General features: G+C 42.3%; 1 protein-coding gene across 1 annotated transcript; it reads right to left on the minus strand.

Moving 5' to 3' along the window:
• Positions 1-12,609: 12,609 nt before the first annotated feature.
• Positions 12,610-19,174, minus strand: SAYSD1 (SAYSVFN motif domain containing 1). The gene is made up of 2 exons (XM_081246215.1): positions 18,898-19,174; positions 12,610-13,618 (listed from the first exon to the last, which is right to left on the minus strand). Exons 1-2 carry the CDS (start codon positions 19,102-19,104, stop codon positions 13,268-13,270), a joined length of 558 nt encoding a protein of 185 aa, XP_081102341.1. The 5' UTR covers positions 19,105-19,174; the 3' UTR covers positions 12,610-13,267.
• Between the last annotated feature and the right edge of the window lie 693 nt (positions 19,175-19,867).

Here is a 19,867-nt window from a genome sequence, read left to right on the forward strand (position 1 = left end):
TAAAAAGTAGAATGTATGAACATATTTCATAAGCCAATAATTTCACCATAACGTCAATATTTGTTAAGAAAAATCTTAAAAGATGGCTGAATAAGACATTATGTAAATGTTTTCACCAATAGGAAAAAAAAAAGGTGCTCCACAAATGAATGGATGGATGGACGAGTGGGTGGACAGATGGACGAATGAATGAATGACATAGAAAATCCCATCTCCACATGATAGCCCAGGTGACCTTTTAAAAATGGATATTGGATCATGCCATTCTCTTACATAAAACTTCAAATGCATGTAAATAAAACCCAAACTCCTAAAAAGGAAAGCAAAGGGCAGAATCGTTTGTAGAGTGTGCTATCAAGTGTGGGCTTGAGAAAGAACAAACATGATGGAGGGAGGTAGGCTTTCTCATTGTATATCCTGTGGACCTCTTGAATTCTGGAATACATGCATATAAGTACAAAAATTAAATACTTTACTCCTTTTTATATTTCGAAAGTGTTCTAAAATAAGCATGTGCTTCATTCTGTAATAACTGTTTTTAAAACTTCATAAAATAAAGCACCTTTAATTATTATATAGTCTTGGGAGTTAATTCCTAATCGTTTAAAAGCCGTATGTATGTTTTTCTCTAGTTTTGCTTTCCAATGAACAGTTCGAAAAAATGGCAAGCCTGTTGCCCCCTTTTAAAATACACACCCATCTGTCTTTGCTTGATTCTAATAATCACTAAGTTTTCTTCCTATTTTAACTTTTATGATTTACTTCATTGGCTCTTGATCTTTAGTAAGCTGGAGATAACCCCAGGGAGGCTGTTGAAATGAAAATTCTTGGGGTCCTACCCCCAAACATTGAGTCATGAGTCTGGTTGGGGTCCTAGAATCTGCATTTTAACATTACCACAGGAGATTCCAATACAGGTGGTCCACAGACCACACTTTCCAAAACATTCATTCATGACTTGAGGAAACATAGTATCTTTCATAAAAAGTGATAATCCTATGTAGTGTAGAAGTCAGATTTGAAAGTGGTCTCTCCTTTTCATGACTATTCCCCCAACACACACATGCACATACTTATACCTTTATAAACATCTGTATTATGTTATACGCCTTATAATGTGGTTCTCTGTGTACTCACCTTGTCTTCTCTCCAGGTTTTTGAGAGTGAGATCCAAGTCTTTATCCACCCAATGCTCCAATGCTGTGAAATAAAAGTATGTGTGACAGAAACCAAAGCATACAGTTCAAATTTGACTTCCTTTGGCTTAGGGATCGAGTTTCTCTGCCAGCTGTATAAGTTCCTAGTCTTTTTCCCCCTACAAAGCTTAGATGTGGAAAAGCCCAGCGCTGACCCCCTCAACTGCAATGCTGCCCGCTGAGTGTAGAGAGGGGATGTTTTATTTTAAAGTATGCGTATAAATCACTCTGATAGCTTTCTCTGCCTTTCCCAGGACCTCTGATGAGCCCCTTCCTCCGTGAATCTTGAAGTGAAAAGAAAGTCTGAAAAAGCAGTGCAAATGGTTCAGATAAATATCCCAATGGGTTTTCTACATTACATAAATTGTAAGGTAAAGGGACCGACTTAGAGCAGCAGCTCTATGCTACCCCCTGGTGGCAAGATGCTCCATGGCATCCCAGCTCCACCCTGCATCCTGGCTCTTACTGTGGACACAGATTGGAGAGGCTCATCTATGTGTTCCCAGCAGCACCAGGCTCAGAGCGCCTACACATATTTGCTGATAAATAGGTTAATAGTGTGAGTGGCAGGAAACAAAAACACACAGTTAGAATTTTACTTTCTTCTGCCCAACTGAGGATCACTGATTCTGCCAATTGTGTAACTTCCTAGTTTTTTTTGTTTTTTTAGCACAGAGCCTGTGAGCCTAATCTTAATGCACAGATCAGTCAAAAGGAAAATGTGGAAAACACTAGACTCACAGCACAATCCCAACAGCACAAAATATACATGCATAAATCATCACTGGTAAAAAGCCAGAGATTTTGAGAAAAGTCACTGCACCCACCAACTGGGACACTTACTGCCACCCAGACCTTGCACCTGCAGAATGGGTCAGGGCTAGCTTGAAAGTGATTGCCCCAGAGGTACAATTGGATGATTTAGCCCGAAGAACAGAGAGGACTAAGTAAGAACTGAGTAATGGTTTACCAGTCCAGAGGATGCTCTGTGTCCACTGAGATTAGAGTAAGAAAAAATAACCTGCGGTGGCTTGAGTTCTTTCAGTAAAGAACTTCCTAAGAAGTGCCTGAACCTTGTACCTGGATTCTTCTTTAGGGATCACTAGGGAAAAAAATTTTAGTCAGCAATAAATGCAGACCTGCCTAAGGTGTGTGGGGGGGGTGCATTTGATGGCATTTGGGGGATTCTTCTAGCCCTATAAGTAGTTAGAGGCTCATTTAACAGTCCCTGTGATTAGGCAAGATAGGATAATGTCAATAAAAGCAAAAACCAGTTTAGTTGCAAGACTCAGACAGAGAGGACCTCATCCGTGCACACAGCTGTCACAGAGACTGAATGCATCTCTGGGGTCTCTGTTCCTTGATGACAAAAGCAGCCCTTAATAGAAGCTGCTTGCTGGGCTAATGGTCAGGCCCTGAGTGGAAATTCTGAGATCAATAGGCCTTTCTAAATTCAGGAAATCAAGACTGCACCTAAAGCTTAATGGGCTGATGAGAACAGCAAATACATACCATCCTTTCCTTTCTTCCCTGTCAGGCCTTTAACTGGTTCACACCCCACTTTTCCTAGAAGTTAATGCTGTCCTTACATGCAACCTCTGGGAAGAGGTGAGCAAGGAGAGTTGACAAATCACTCACAGAAAATCCCATGAAAAGTGGGCTTAAGGCAATCCAGGCTCCACCTTGTTATAAATGGCTACATTTTCAAAGAATGCTAGAGAGGTGGTCTGCTCCTAAATTGAGTCTCTTCTGTCCTTAAGAGAAGTCTCTACTTTGCTGGGATTAATAATTGGACCAAATGTTCCTAGTTCAGAGTTACGGGCACTTCATTTTAGGTAAAAGTTTGAATTATACATTTTTTTTTTTTTTTTTTTTTTTTTTTTGCGGTAGGCGGGCCTCTCACTGTTGTGGCCTCTCCCCTTGCAGAGCACAGGCTCCGGATGCGCAGGCTCAGCAGCCATGGCTCACGGGCCTAGCCGCTCTGCGGCATGTGGGATCTTCCCAGACCGGGGCACGAACCCGTGTCCCCTGCATCGGCAGGCGGACTCTCAACCACTGCGCCACCAGGGAAGCCCTATACATTTTTTAAAATACAAATTAATTCTTTCCTAGAACGGTATTTATTGCCCTGGGCTTTGCAGTGAACCTTTGATCAGGGAAGCATATTTCTTCTTGGTATTTGGCTTTTATGAAATGGAAAAGTCCAAGTAAAATATCAAGGAGATGGAGAAAGCCTTAAGAAAATAAATCAGGAGACAAAATCATGTATCGCAAATACAATAGAAACTTGCATGTTTAATAGGGATTCATCTGTTTCCCATACTTTCTACAGGTCCAGTTCACACAGGAGTCACAGAAGAAAAGACTTCTTTATGAGCTAAAGGAAACTTCAGCTTAAGGGATGACTCTGAAAGACAGTCAAACTCCCTATCAGCAAGGGGCTAGAGAGGAGCAATGCATGTAAATTTTCAACATGGGCTGAAACACATGGGGTTAGTTGTCTACAAAGTGTGATTCATGAGAACATCTGCTCTGCAGGCCTTCTATTGATACAACTAAAACATCTCACTCAATTACTGGCATTGCTTGTTTTATTTTGTCCACCACCCCATTCCCAGTTAGACTATATGCTCCAAGAACTGGGAAAATGCCTACTTTTTTAAATTATTATATCTCAAGCACCTAGCAGAGTGTTGGCATTCAATGAATAAAAGTTAAATTTAAATTAAGATTTTACTATAAGTAAATCAGGCAAGAATAAAAAAAGAAAATAGACCACCATTATTTAGCAACATCTCCTAGACAATAAAGTTCCTTTCACAATATAAGAATAACTGAATTCTGAAGCTGAAAACCTACTGAGGAGACATTAGTTTCTTAAAATCTGAAATTTGGAAAAAAACTATTGCTTTAAAGCTTGAGTCCTCTTACTAATCAGTATGACTAGTAAAAAAAAAAAAAAAAAAGTATTCAATTGTTTGCTTTGCCCAATTTTAATGAGCCCAAACTCTAACTTCACACTGGAAGAGGCAGGAACACACAGCATGGCTGATTACCACTATTTACATAATTTCCCACCAGAGGCCCACAGTCAAAGGCACTGCTCACTCTAAAGTCTTTAGAATATAAGAAACAACCAAAGCAGCCAATAAATCAGGAGTTCCGCTTCCAGAGCTCCCCTTTGTACACACTCAAGAATTTCTTCTTGCTGAATTCATCAATAGCCACTTACCATATCTACCAATATTGACTTTGTGAAATCACTTCCCACACTTGTCACTTAGAACCCTGCCTTCTCCAATCTTCCTTCACTGCGTGGTGGCAGAATAACTGAGGAGCATGGAAAATGGGGATGGGCGATGGGGGCCTGTTTCTGAAAAGCAGATGGTTCAATAGCACTGATGACCAAAAAAGCAAGACTTAAGGCAGAAAGAAAAAAAAACCAAAAAACCAAAAATCCCAGACACTTCCAACTTAAACTTTTCAGGAAAAATAAATATGATATGAAAAGACTTAAAGAGGAACAAGATGGCAGAGTAGAAGGACTTTGAGCTTACCTCCTCTCCCAAGCATACAAAAATCACAACTAACTGCTGAACAACTATCGATAAAAAAGACTGGATTCTACCAAAAAGAGATGTTCTACATCCAAAGACATAAAGAAGAAACCATGAGATGGTAGGAGGGGTGCGCTCACAATGTAATCAAATCCCATACCACCCGGGAAGGCGACCCAGAGACTGGAGAATAATTATATCACAGAAGTTCTCCAGTGGGAGTGAGAGCTCTGAGCACCATGCCAGGCTCCACAGCCTAAAGGTCAAGCATTGGGAGGAGGAGCCCCCAGAGCATTTGGCTTTGAAGGCCAGTGGGGCTTGATTGCAGGAGCTCCAAAGGACTGGGAGAAACAGAGACTCCATTCTTGGAGGGTGCATAAAAGGTCTTGTCGTACCGGGACCCAGGGAAAAAGCAGTGACTTCATAGGAGCCTGGGCCAGACCTACCTGCTGGTCTTGGAGGTCTCCTGAAGAAGTGGGGTAGGAGGGTGTGGCTGTGGCTCACTGTGAGAACAAGGACACTGGTGGTGGAGGTACCAGGGACTATTCATCAGTGTGAGCTCTCCTGGAAGCCGCCATTTTGGCACCAAGACCTGACCCCACCCAACAGCCTGTAGGCTCCAGTGCTGAGACACCTCAGGCCAAACAACCAACAGGGCAGGAACACAGCTCCACCCATCAGCAGACAGGCTGCCTAAAGACTTCCTGAATGCACAGCAACCTCTAGACACACCCCTTGACACAGCCCTGCCCACCAGAGGGCCAAGACCCAGTTCTACCCACCATTGGCCAGGCACCAGCCCCTTCCACCAGGAAACCTACACAAGCCTCTAGAGCAGCCTCACCCACCAGGGGGCAGACACCAGAAGAGAGAATACTACAATCTGGCAGCCTGTTGAACTGAGTCCACAAACACAGAAATTCAGACAAAATAAGATGGCAGAGAAATATGTTCCAGATGAGGGAAGAAGACAAAACCCCAGAAGAACAACTAAGTGAAGTGGAGACAGGCAACCTACCAGAGAAAGACTTCACAGTAATTATCATAAAGATGATCCAAGACCCTGGAAAAGGAATGGATGCATGGTGTGAGAAGTTACAAGAAAATTTTAACAAAGAATTAGAAAATATAAAGAACAACCAAAGAGAGTTGAAGAATACAATAACTGAAATGAAAAATACACAAGAAGGAGTCAACAGCAGAATAAATGAGGCAGAAGAACAGATAAGTGAGCTGGAAGACAAAATGGGGGAAATCACTGCTGCAGAACAAAAGAAAGAAAAAAGAATGAAAAGAAATGAGGACAGTTTAAGAGACCTCTGGGACAACATTAAACATACCAACATTCACATTATAGGGATCCCAGAAGAAGAAGAGAGGGAGAAAGGGCCTGAGAAAATATTTGATGAGATAATAGCTGAAAACTTCCCTAACATGGGAAAGGAAACGGTCAACCAAGTCCAGGAAGTGCAGAGGGTCCCAGGCAGGATTAACCCAAGGAGGAACATGCTGAGACACATAGTAATCAAACTGACAAAAATTAAAGACAAAGAGAAAATAATAAAAGCAATAAGGGAAAGGCAACAAATAACATACAAAGGAATCCCCATGAGGTTATCAGCTGATTTTTCAACAGAATCTCTGCAGGTCAGAAAGAAGTGGCACGATATATTTGAAGTGATAAAAGGAAAAAACCTACAACCAAGAATACTCTACCCAGCAAGGCTCTCATTTGGATTGATGGAGAAATCAAAAGCTTTACAGATAAGCAAAAGCTAAAAGAATTCAACACCACCAAACCAGCTTTAAAACAAATGCTAAAGGAACTTCTCTAGGTAGAAAAGGCCACAACTGGAAACAAGAAAATTATGAAATGGGAAAGCTCACTGGTAAAGGCAAACATACAGTAAAGGCAGGAAATTATCCACACACAAACATGATATCAAAGCCAGCAATCATGAGAGGAACAGAGTACAAATGCAGGACATTTGAAATGCATTTGAAATTAAGAGATCAGCAACTTAAAACATCATGTATTTATATAGACTTCTATATCAAAACCTCATGGTCGGGCTTCCCTGGTGGTGCAGTGATTGAGAGTCCGCCTGCCGATGCAGGGGACACGGGTTCATGCCCCGGTCTGGGAAGATCCCACATGCCGCGGAGCAGCTGGGCCCGTGAGCCATGGTCGCTAAGCCTGTGCGTCCGGAGCCTGTGCTCCGCAACGGGAGAGGCCACAGCAGTGAGAGGCCCATGTACTGCAAAAGAAAGAAAAAAAAAAAAAAAACCTCATGGTAACTACAAACCAAAAATCTGTAATATACACACAAAAAAGAAAAAGGAATCCAAACACAACACTGAAAATAATGATCAAATCACAAGAGAAGAGAACAAAAGAGGAAAGGGAGAAAAAAGACCTACAAAAACAAATCCAAAACAATTAACAAAATGGCAATAAGAACATACATATTGATAATTACCTTAAATGTAAACAGATTAAATGCTCCTACCAAAAGACATAGACTGGCTGAATGGATATAAAAACAAGACCCGTATATATGCTGTTTACAAGAGCCCCCCTTCAGATCCAGAAACACATACAGACTGAAAGTGAGGGGATGGAAAAAGGTATTCCACGTAAATGGAAACCAAAAGAGTAGCAATACTCATATCAGACAAAAGAGCCTTCAAAATAAAGACTGTTACAAGAGACAAAGAAGGACTCTCCATAATGATAAAGGGATCAATCCAAGAAGAAGATAAAACAATTGTAAATATACATGCACCCAACATAGGAGCATCTCAAAATATAAAGCGTATATTATATAAGGCACCTCAATATATAAGGTGTAAATTATATATGGCAATATATAAGGCAAATGTTAACATATATAAGAAATTCTGAGAGACTTTAACACCCCACTTACATCAATGGACAGATCATCGAGATATAAAATCAATAAGGAAACCCAGGCCTTAAATGACACATTAGAGCAGATGGACTTAATTGATATGTATAGAGCCTTCCATCCAAAAGCAGCAGAATACACATTCTTTTCAAGTGCACATGGAACATTCTCCAGGATAGATCACATGCTGGGCCACAAAGTGAGCCTTGGTAAAATAAAGAAAACTGAAATCATATCAAGCGTCTTTTCGGACCACAGTGCTATGAGATTAGAAATCAACTACAAGAAAAAAAACTGCAATAAACACGAATATGTGGAGGCTAAAAAATATGCTACTAAATAACCAATGGGTCACTGAAGAAATTGAAGAGGAAATCAAAAAATACATAGAGACAAATGAAAATGAAAACACAACAATCCAAAACCTATGGGACATGGCAAAAGCAGTTCTAAGAGGGAAGTTTATAGCAATACAAGCTTACCTCAGGAAACAAGCAAAGTCTCAAATAAACAACCTAACCTTACATCTAAAGCAATGATGGAAAGAAGAACAAATAAAACCCAAAGTTAGTAGAAGGGAATAAATCATAAAGATCAGAGCAGAAATAAATGAAGTAGAGACTAAAAAAACAATAGAAAAAATCAATAAAACTAAAAGCTGGTTCTTTGAAAAGATAAACAAAATTGATAAACCTTTAGCAAGACTCATCAAGAAAAAACAGGAGAGGGTCCAAATTAATAAAATTAGAAATAAAAAAGGAGAAGTTACAACCAACACCATAGACATACAAAGGACCATAAGAGACCACTATGGGCAACTATATTCCAATAAAATGGACAACCTAGAAGAAATGGACAAATTCTTAGACAGGTACAATCTCTCAAGACTGAACCAGGAAGTAACAGAAAATATGAACAGACCAATTACAAGTACTGAATTGAATCTGTGATTTAAAAACTCCCAACAAACAAAAGTCCAGGACCAGATGGCTTCACAGGAGAATTCTACCAAACATTTCGAAAAGGGTTAACAGCTATCCTTCTGGAACTATTCCAAAAAATTGCAGAGAAAGGAACACTTCCAAACTCATTCTATGAGGCCACCATCACCCTGATACCAAAACCAGACAAAGATACCACAAAAAAAGAAAATTACAGGCTAGTATCACTGATGAATACAGTTGCAAAAATCCTCAACAAAATTATAGCAAACTGAGTCCAACAATACATTAGAAGGATCATACACCATGATCAAGTAGGATTTATCCCAGGGATGCAAGGATTTTTCAATATCCACAAATCAGTGTGATACACCACATTAACAAGTTGAAGAATAAAAACCATATGATCATCTCAATAGATGCACAAAAAGCTTTTGGTAAAATTTAACATCCATTTATGATTTTAAAAAAACAAACAAAAAAACTCTCCAGAAAGTGGGCATAGAGGGAAACTACCTCAACAGAATAAAGGTCATATATGACAAACCCACAGCTAACATCATACTCAAGGGTGAAAAGCTGAAAGCATTTCCTCTAAGATCAGGAACAGGACAAGGATGCCCACTCTCACCACTTTTGTTCAACATAGTATTGGAAGTCCTAGACACAGAAATCAAAGAAGAAAAAGAAATAAAAGGAATCCAAAGTGGAAAAGAAGTAAAACAGTCACTGTTTGCAAATGACGTGATACTATACACAGGAAATCCTAAAGACACTACCAGAAAACTACTAGAGCTCATCAATGGATTCAGAAAAGTTGTAGGATACAAAATTAATACACAGAAATCTGTTGCGTTTCTCTCCCTAACAACAAAAGATCAGAAAGAGAAATTAAGGAAACAATCCCATTTACCACTGCATCAAAAAGAATAAAATACCTAGGAATAAACCTACCTAAGGAGACAAAAGACCTGTACTCCAAAAACTATAAGACACTGAAGAAAGAAATCAAAGATGACACAAACAAATGGAAAGATATACCATGTTCTTGGATTGGAAGAATCAATACTGTCAAAATGACTATACTACCCATGGCAATCTACAGATTCAATGCAATCCTTATCAAATTACCGATGGCATTTTTCACAGAACTAGAACAAAAAATAAATAAAATTTGTATGGAAACACAAAAGACCCCAAAAAACCAAAGCAATCTTGAGAAAGAAAAAGAAAGCTGGAGGAATCAGTCTCCCTGACTTCAGACTATATTACGCAGCTACAGTAATCAAAAGAGCATGGTATTGGCACAAAAACAGAAATATAGTTCAATGCAATAGGATAGAAAGCCCAGAAATAAATCCATACACCTATGGTCAATTAATCTATGACAAAGGAAGCAAGAATGTACAACAGAGAAGACAGTCTCTTCAATAAGTGGTGCTGGGAAAAGTGGACAGCTACCTGTAAAAGAATGAAATTAAAACATTCTCTAACACCATACACAAAAATAAACTCAAAATGGATTAAACACCTAAACGTAAAACCAGATACTATAAATCTCCTAAAGTAAAACATAGGCAGGACACTCTCTGACATAAATCGCAGCAATATCTTTTTAGGTCCGCCTGTTACAATAATGGAAATAAAAACAAAAATAAACAGGATCTAATTAAACTTAAAATCTTTTGCACAGGAAAGGAAACCATAAACAAAAAAAAAGACAACCTCCAAAATGGGAGAAAATATTTGCAAACGATGCAACTGACAATGGATTAATCTGCAAAATATACAAACAGCTCATGCAGCTCAATATCAAAAAAACAAACAACCCAATCAAAAACTGGGCAGAAGAACTAAAAAGACATTTCTCCAAAGAAGACATACAGATGGCCAAAAGGCACATGAAGAGATCCTCCACATCACTAATTATTAGAGAAATGCAAATCAAAACTACAATGACGGGGCTCCCCTGGTGGCGCAGTGGTTGAGAATCTGCCTGCTAATGCAGGGGACACGGGTTCGAGCCCTGGTCTGGGAAGATCCCACATGCCGCAGAGCAACTAGGCCTGTGAGCCACAACTACTGAGCCTGCGCGTCTGGAGCCTGTGCTCCGCAACAAAAGAGGCCACGATAGTGAGAGACCCGCACACCACAATGAAAAGTGGCCCCTGCTTGCCGCAACTAGAGAAAGTCCTCGAACAGTAACAAAGACCCAACACAGCCAAAAATAAATTAAAAAAAACCAAAAAAAAAAAAAAACTACAATGAGGTATCACCTCACACTGGTCAGAACAGCCATCATCAAAAAGTCTACAAATAATAAATGCTGGAGAGGGTGTGGAGGAAAGGGAACCGTCCTACACTGTTGGTGGGAATGTAAATTGGTGCAGCCACTATGGAAAACAGTAAGGAGGTTCCTCAAAAACTAAAAATAGAGTTGCCATATGATCCAGCAATCCCAATCCTGGGCATATACCTGGAGAAAACAATAATTCAAAAAGATACATGCAATTAGAGTCCTAAATGTAAGACCGGACACCATAAAACTCTTTGAAGAAAACACAGGAAGAACCCTCTTTGACATAAATCACAGCAAGATCTTTTTTGATCCACCTCCTAGAGTAATGGAAATAAAAACAAAAATAAACAAATGGGACCTAATGAAACTTAAAAGCTTCTGCAAAGCAAAGGAAACTACAAACAAGACAAAAAGACAACCCTCAGAATGGGAGAAAATATTTGCAAACAAGTCAACAGACAAAGGATTAATCTCCAAAATATATAAACAGCTCATGCAGCTCAATATCAAAAAAACAAACAACTCAATCAAAAAATGGGCAGAAGACCTAAATAGACATTTCTCCAAAGAAGACATACAGATGGCCAAGAAGCACATGAAAAGCTGCTCAACATCACTAATTATTAGAGAAATGCAAGTCAAAACTACAATGAGGTACCACCTCACACCAGTTAGAATGGGCATCACCAGAAAATCTACAAACAACAAATGCTGGAGAGAGTGTGGAGAAAAGGGAACCCTCTTGCACTGTTGGTGGGAATGTAAATTGATACAGCCACTATGGAGAACATTATGGAGGTTCCTTAAAAAACTAAAAATACAATTACCATATGACCCAGCCATCCCACTACTGGGCATATACCCAGAGAAAACCATAATTCAAAAAGACACATGCACCCCAATGTTCACTGCTGTGCTACTTACAATAGCCAGGTCATGGAAGCAACCTAAATGCCCATCCACAGATGAATGGATAAAGAAGATGTGGTAAATATATACAATGGAATATTACTCAGCCATAAAAGGGAACGAAATTGGGTCATTTGTAGAGACGTGGATGAATCTAGAGACTGTTATACAGAGTGAAGTCAGAAAGAGAAAAACAAATATCATATATTAACGCATATATGTGGAACCTAGAAAAATGGTACAGATGAACTGGTTTGCAGGGCAGAAACTGAGACACAGATGTAGAGAACAAACGTATGGACACCAAGGGGGGAAAGCGGCAGGGAGCGGTGGTGGTGCTGTGATGAATTGGGAGATTGGGATTGACATATATACACTAATATGTATAAAATGGATAACTAATAAGAACCTGCTGTATAAAAAATAAAATAAAATTCAAAAAAAACCCCAAAAAACGAAACAAAAACCGCAACAACAAAAAGGTACACACACACCACACCCTTCTTCACTGCAGCACTATTTACAATAGCCAAGACATGGAAGCAACCTAATTGTCCATCAACAGAGGAATGGATAAAGAAGATGTGATATATATACACACAATGGAATACTACTCAGCCATAAAAAATAATGAAATAATGCCATTTGCAGCAACATGGATGGATGGACCTAGAGATTATCATACTAAGTGAAGTAAGTCAGAAAGAGAAAGACAAATACCATATGCTATCACTTATACATGGAATCTAAAAAATGATACAAATGAACTTATTTACAAAACAGAAACAGACTCACAGATGTAGAAAACAAATTTATGGTTACCAAAGGAGAAAGGTCGGGGGGGAGGGATAAATTAGGAATTTGGAATTAGCAGATACATACTACTATATATAAAATAGATAAACAACAAGGACCTACTGTGTAGTACAGGGAACTATACTCAATATTTTATAATAACCTATATGGGAAACGAATCTGAAGAAGAATATATATCTGAAACATTTTGCTGAACACCTGAAACTAACACAACATTATAAATCAACTATACTTCAATGAAAAATAAATTAATTTTAAAAAGATTTAAAGAGAATATTTACTTTATACAGTCTTGATGTACCAAACGATTACTTCAAACAGCTGGGTATTTTAAACAGTTATCTTCCCAATGCCCTCTTAGTGCTCTAAAAATCACCTCTCTCAAATAAAGAGACAAACAGGTCTCCTTTCTTAAGTGTGTAATTTTTATAAATTGCATCAGACCCACAGTGAGTGTCTTCTTGGGAGTTTCACCAAAACCAAAAAGAAGTTCTGATATAAAACTGCAGCAGGAGATCGGGGAAAGAGTGTGGAATTGCGGGGTCACAGAACTGACCCGCAAGCTGTCCTTAGTCAAACCCACAAGTCGGTGTCCCAGGGGTGAAAGGACCTTGGGAGGCCAGCGACAGCAGGGCTGGTCCTATCTGCCCTGCAGGGGTCGCAAGTGCAGCTCACGCTCCAGCTGCTCGGCAGTCAGGGTACCCTGGATGGCCTCGCAGCCTGGATTGAACACGGAGTACGCACTCTTCTCCCCCTCCGTCTTCTCCTCGGGGCCTCGTGTCCCCACATACATCCAGTAGAAGAGAGACAGGACAAAATAGACCAGGCCAAATTCCAGTTGCACAAACAGTCCCAGCAGGACCAACCAGAGGAGCACCTTCAAGAAGGTGATGTTGGTCAGGAGAGACTGGTCCTGCGGGGGCGGGGCTGGCGGAGGCTCGGCTGGATTCCCCGGTGGCTGTGACGCTCGGCCCCCAGGCCGAGCCGCTCCCTAGGACACACACAAACAAACCAAAGTGAGAATAATGGGCAGTGGGGCCGGGAGGATCAAAACCGATCTGGAGAGACAGCTGTCCTTGCTCGGGAAAGGCTTCCGGCTCATCTGTGTCTATTTTCTTGCCCTGTTCTCTAAGACAACCATCTCCAAAGAGCTCCTATGCATTCTGCTCCAACAGAATCAAAACTGATCAGTGAGATGAGACCCGATTAAATCCTTACAGCGTTCAGAGGGATCCCCATCTGAGGCAGACATTTCCTCAGATTAATCTGTTGCTAACAGGAGCTAATTTGTGCCTGGTACAGAGACTCCCCCGTAATTGATAAGGCAGTGACCACATGCTTCCCACACAGAATCAATATGTTTGCTGATTTGTCTAGAGGAGCTAAAATTTTGTTGAGTGACATGATTCTAAAATGAAGACTACACCAGAAACAGGAAACAAATGTCCCTTCCACACATTAAAAAGAAAGTCACTGTTATAGCCACAACCTTTCCATCCCCTGTGACCATCCTACACACCCCCAGGATCTCCTAACTGGACTCCCCACCTCCTAACTCTTCCCTCCCCAAACCGTCCTATGTACAGCTGCTAAATGGATCTGCTAAAACACCCATCAACCCCCTGCTCACAAACCTCTGACAAATTTTTATTGCCTACGGGTTAAAATTTAAACTCCTTGGGCTGGAATCCAAGGCCTTGCATTCACTCAAAAGACAGAAATGCCAGTACACAGGCCCCTGCGCTGTGTGCTAATGGGAGACACAGGTATTTAAGGAGCTTTAGGGTGCTTGATCTCCAGTCCAGTATTTTCCAAACTTTTTTGGGTATGACCCACAATAAGACATACATTTTGTACCGCAACCCCACACATATATATCAGGGGAAAAAAAGGTCACAAATCAACAAATACCTTCCTTACATATGAAGCTTTGATTTTCTATTCTATTTTTTTTAATTTAGTTTTAACAGAGGACTAGATCCTCTAAATTGATTTCACCACCCACTAATGAGTCATGACTTGCAGTTTGTAAAACAGTGGTCTAAAAATTTTCTGAACAACATGATCCACAATTTATTGCTCTATAAATGAACTCTCTACTCCAGTTCAACTGGTCTTACGACCCAAAGACATTGCCCCTTTGTGGCCAGGAATAGCCTCTGCTTCCTCTCCATTCCTCAGCAACTTGCTTCCTCCAGGCAAGCATGACTGGTGAACTGTATATGCCCCGACCTCCTGGGCCATCAAGGAGAATATCCCTTCTGCCACCTAGAGCTCTGACTGGCTGTTTCTCACTGAGCACCAAACTATTCGTCATTCAATTGTCTCTTAATATAGGTCACATGTGTCCCTAGATTGTTGCACGAGGCCCCAAGCTACCATTTATTATCTTCTGGTGTCTCCAGAGCCAAACACAGTACCCCACACATAAGTTCTCAATACATAGCAGACTTTTAGTTCATTTATTCAATTATATCTCTTATTCTTCACGTGGCAATTTATAAGGGACCACAAATATTATTTGGTCTCAATTAAAAATACAGGTCATCTGATTTATGTTGCTTCAGAAATTCTATATTGTTAAACCCTTGATTTTTAGTATCAATACTGTAATTATTACCTTTTCAATTAGATTGGAAAGGTTCTTAACATATAATCAACAACCCCCCACACACAAACACACACATTTATTAAACAAATAAATGTCCCTTTCAGATTTAACCAGTGTGCACAATAGGGAAATCACTGAAGGTCTTAGCAGGGAACTAATACAATCTGATTAATATTTAAGACTATTCTGGCTGCCAGGCAGAAAATGGGCTACAAGAGTAGAAGAAAGGAAATTGTTAGTAGCTCATGCAGGAGGCCCAGCAAGACAGAATCAGGCAGAGATTAGGGTGGTGACATGGAAAACGGAGAGAAATGATGGATACAGAATACATCTTAATTGTGTATGACTTGAAACTCACAGTAGACTGAATTTATTTTATTATTGAAGGAGTATAACAAGAATAATGCTATGGTCACCATTTACTGAGTGCCTTCAAGATGCCTGATCTGTAATCCAGCAAGCAGGTATTATTATTCCCAATTTACTGATAAGAAAACTCTGAGGTGTAAGCACCTCCCCTAAAGTCACACGGCTGGTGACAGGCAGAGATGAGTTTGGTCTAGCATCCTAGGATGATCTCCCTCCAAAGCCCTTTTTACTTAATTAGGGCCTTTATGGGGGGTGGTAAGGGGAAGGGTTAGAGAGCTAGAAGGAGATGAGGTGGGGTAGGGGGTTAAATGAACTGGCAAAGGGAAAAAACAAAGAGGGGGGATAAGGAAATTCCTCTGCCTCGTTTGGCATCTGTTTTAGAACCAGTGTGCCTTCTGCTGTAAAAGCTGTGTGTGGAAGCGTTTGTGGTCACCACAGTCACCACAGCACATATGGTGCAGTTTAGGGAAGGGAATTCCGTTCCTTGAATACCAAGCTGCTTCCCACCTCAGGGCCTTTGCACTTGTGGTCCCCTCTGAGAGGAAAGCCCCTTCCCCTCACACCACCTGGCTGGCTCCCTCTTCTACAAACCTCAGTAAAAATGTCACCACATGGACCCTTGGCCTGTCCCAGGTTCTGCAAAAGTGGCTCCTTCTTATGAAAATGGTGAGGTCACCTCCTCAGTGAGTCCTCCCTGCCCACCCAATTTAAAGTGGCACTCTGCATCCCTCACCCCCGATTCACTATCACAGCACCCTGGGTCCCCCCCACCTTTTTGTAGCATTCATCATTCTGTTCTTTCAACTCAAAGGAAAGTTCTGTGAGAGCAGGGCTTTGTCTTTATCACACTGTCTCCTGGGATACAGGAAAGCAGCTGGAACATAGTGGGCACATGATAGGATTATACTGAATCAACGAATGCTGATGGGGGAAAGGGAAAAGTTAAAAGATAACTCCTGGATTTGAGGGGGTGATGCAAAGGCTGTGCTTGGCCAGGTGATGCCAAAGAAGGAGAGCATTTGAGCGGTGGGCCAACCTGAGCCAAGGCTTGGAGGGGAGGAATTGCAGGATGACTGTGGGCAATGGACCTTGGGGCTAGATGGTGCACTGGGGGCCTGGGAGGGAGACGGGGGTGGGGGGGGGGCTTGGCAGGATTTTTTAAAAGTTACAGGCATTTCTGTCCTAATGTGGTAGACGCTTGTCACAGAAAGAAATATTTTATTTTAGTGGACTGCTTTTCCCCAAGCTAAATTCGTGAGGGAAGGAGGAGGTGGATGCTTCTTTGTCAATGGCCAGCAAAAAGAAGCAATTAGAAACAGAAGGTTAAAGAAATCTCTGACAAGCCACTGTGTGCCACCTAAATTATTAGGTAGAGATAGATTATAAATCAGGGGAGAAAAAAAGCAGTTTAATGAGAATTTCACACCAGAACAAACCCAGGAATGGTAGCCGAGTCAATGAAAATGAGCTTCCAAGTTCCTCATGAAAAATAGAGTAATTAATAAGAAGCACTGGAGGTCCAGCATTTCCTCTCATCCCTTTGTCAGGCCATCAGCTTTCAGGTTTTTAGTAATGAAAACTTTCTCCAAGTTCAGCTTCTCTGGATCCAACTCAATGATCTCATATTCCTTTGGAAATGAGACACACAGTCAAAAACTCATTGTGTGGACTAGATACTATTTTGTAACTGGGAGAGGAAAAGAGGTAGAGGAAATGGATTCTAAAATCCTAACCAGGGACTTCCCTGGTGGCGCAGTGGTTAAGAATCTGCCTGCCAATGCAAGGGACACGGGTTCGAGCCCTGGTCCGGGAATATCTCACATACCACGGAGCAACTAAGCCCGTGCGTCACAGCTGCTGAGCCTGTGCCTGCAAGCCACAACTACTGAGCCCACGTGCCTAGAGCCCGTGCTCCACAACGGGAGAAGCCACCGCCAAGGAAAAGCCACGAAGAGTAGCCCCTGTTCGCCCCAACAGGGGAAAGCCCGTGCGCAGCAAGACCCAACACAGCCAAAAATAAAATAAATAAAATGAAATAAATAAATTTATTTAAAAATAAATAAATAAAATCCAAAGCAATTGTGCTCAGTGAGTTCTAATCAACAATAAAGTCATCCTGAAACAAAAACTGCATGCAAGGAAATGGATTGTTTGAAACCTGCTGCACTCTCTTTCTGCAAGTCAGTTGGAACCCTGCGTGTCATGGAGAATAATATCTAATCCAAACTGAGTAACAGTAAACTCTCCTTGACTACAAAAAAAAAAAAAATTCCTTAAAACCAGATGTGGTCCAATGATAGATGAACTGAAGTAATTTTAAGAGGAGTAAGGTACATTTAATTTTCAAACGGAATTTTTGGCTGTTACTGCACTTGGGAGGGACAGAGGCCAGGTCACAGATTGCCTCACAGCACAGATATCCCCTTGATGTTTTGTCCTGTATTCCCACAAAGATGCTCCAATCTCACACTCAAGTCATCACCTTGCCACCTTACTCATGAGTGAAAACGAAGATACTGAGACGTGAATAGGAAATTACCAAAGACTCACAGGGTGAAAAGGATATCATACTAATCTATATATTGTCTTCGCCTTGAACATTCATTGTTAAACTTGAATAGCGCTTGCTAGTTCAATAGTGAGACAAAGGTACATGCCACCACGGGCAGTTACAGTTACCACACTTTTGCGAATTTTGTATTCAAATGCCATTTCTGAAGCGCAGGCTATTTGGGTGACTGGCTGATGTGGCCCAGATGCGAAATCAAATGAAACTTTAATTACTGCCACTTTTTATCAGAATCCAATTAGACCTTTTACCCTCCATTTAGCAGAGGGCTGTGACTCAACACTGTTGTGGAGAGGTTTCCCAAAGCCACCGGGGGCACGACGATAACTCAACTCGCTGTGAATAACTCAAGGGCAGAGGTCCTTTCTAACAGGATCCTAGACCCTCGCTTCAAGCCTGGAGTCGGAGCTGCGTGGGTCGCGGGCTGGAAGGAAAATGTGGAAGCCACTCATCAGGGCCCATGCGAGAGGCTGCAGACGCGAGGGCCCGCCCCCGAGCTGGCGGGAGGCGCCAGCAGGCCCGCCCCGCCACCGAAGGCCCGGCTGGAAAGCTGTGGAGGGAGCCCGGCTGGCTGGCCGGGCCGCTCCTTGACGCGGCGAGGTCGGGGGCTGGGGGGTTGCCACCACGTGGTGACGGGGCGGGGCCTCGGCGGAGCTGCCCGAGAGAGCAAGTCGGCGGCTCAGAAGCCAGGTACCCGGGGGTGAGGCCTCGTTCCTCTCACCTGAGCGAGGCTGGGCTGGGGGTGGGCACTCGCGGGCCTCAGTTTCCACACCAGGAACCGTTTTAGCCAGCCTGGAGCTGCTTTTGGAGTCGCAGCTGCTTCCGCCTTCTCTCCCGAGGTTTGTGCACGCTGCCTCGAACTGCTGGGTTCGGCCGCCAGCCCGGCTCGCTTGCGAGCCTCCCGGAACTCAGCTAATCGCTTCTCCATAGCGCGAACCCCGTTTCCCGCGCTCCCGAGAACGCGCGCGCGCCCGCTCGCAGGGGCACCTGTCCCCGCCTACCCGGCTCAAGGCTGCAGTGCGCCTGCGTAGCGGCGGCTGTATGCTGCGCGTGCGCGTTGTGGGCCTGGGGGCCCACGGCGGGCGTTCGCCGAGTTTGTGACGTTCAGTGAGCTGAGTGTACAGCTAGTTGTTCCCTCCAAACGCGTGGACGCGGTGTTCACGTTCTCAAACTATGTGGTTAAGAATCTAAAGCAAAGCATAGGGCTTCCCTGGTGGCGCAGTGGTTGAGAGTCCGCCTGCCGATGCAGGGTACACGGGTTCGTGCCTCAGTCCAGAAAGATCCCACAGAGCGGCTAGGCCCTTGAGCCATGGCCGCTGAGCCTGCGCGTCCGGAGCCTGTGCTCCGCAACGGGAGAGGCCACAACAGTGAGAGGCCTGTGTACCGCAAAAAAAAAAAAAAAAAAAAAAAGAATCTAAAGCATAAAGGCTGCCATACTGTTCCTCTGTCTTGCCCCGGGCTAAGCTCTAACGTGCTCCATCTCACTTCAGGGATCTGCTCCCTAACAGGTGGAGTATCCTCTAGCAGTTGAGCAGGGCATTGAAGAAGGCCCGTTTTTCCTTTAGGCGGTTTGCCAGTCTTAGCACTTTGGAGGGTGGCTTTTTCACTGATCATATGGCAGGCAGTCTATGCAGACCTCTCACTGGTCTGCCGCGCTGGAAACTACCTGTTGATGTGTCTAGATAGGCCAG

This window comes from Mesoplodon bidens (genome assembly GCF_964165515.1).
Source record: "Mesoplodon bidens genome assembly, chromosome: 10".
NCBI classification, from domain to species: domain Eukaryota; kingdom Metazoa; phylum Chordata; class Mammalia; order Artiodactyla; family Ziphiidae; genus Mesoplodon; species Mesoplodon bidens.

Bases quoted from the DNA above. Each gene is read 5' to 3' on its own strand.
- SAYSD1 (XM_081246215.1), bottom strand. From the start codon at position 19,104: ATGGAGAAGCGATTAGCTGAGTTCCGGGAGGCTCGCAAGCGAGCCGGG. The intron at 13,619-18,897 runs GTGAGAGGAACG...TGTGTGTCCTAG, and splicing joins CCCAGCCCAGCCTCGCTCAG to GGAGCGGCTCGGCCTGGGGG.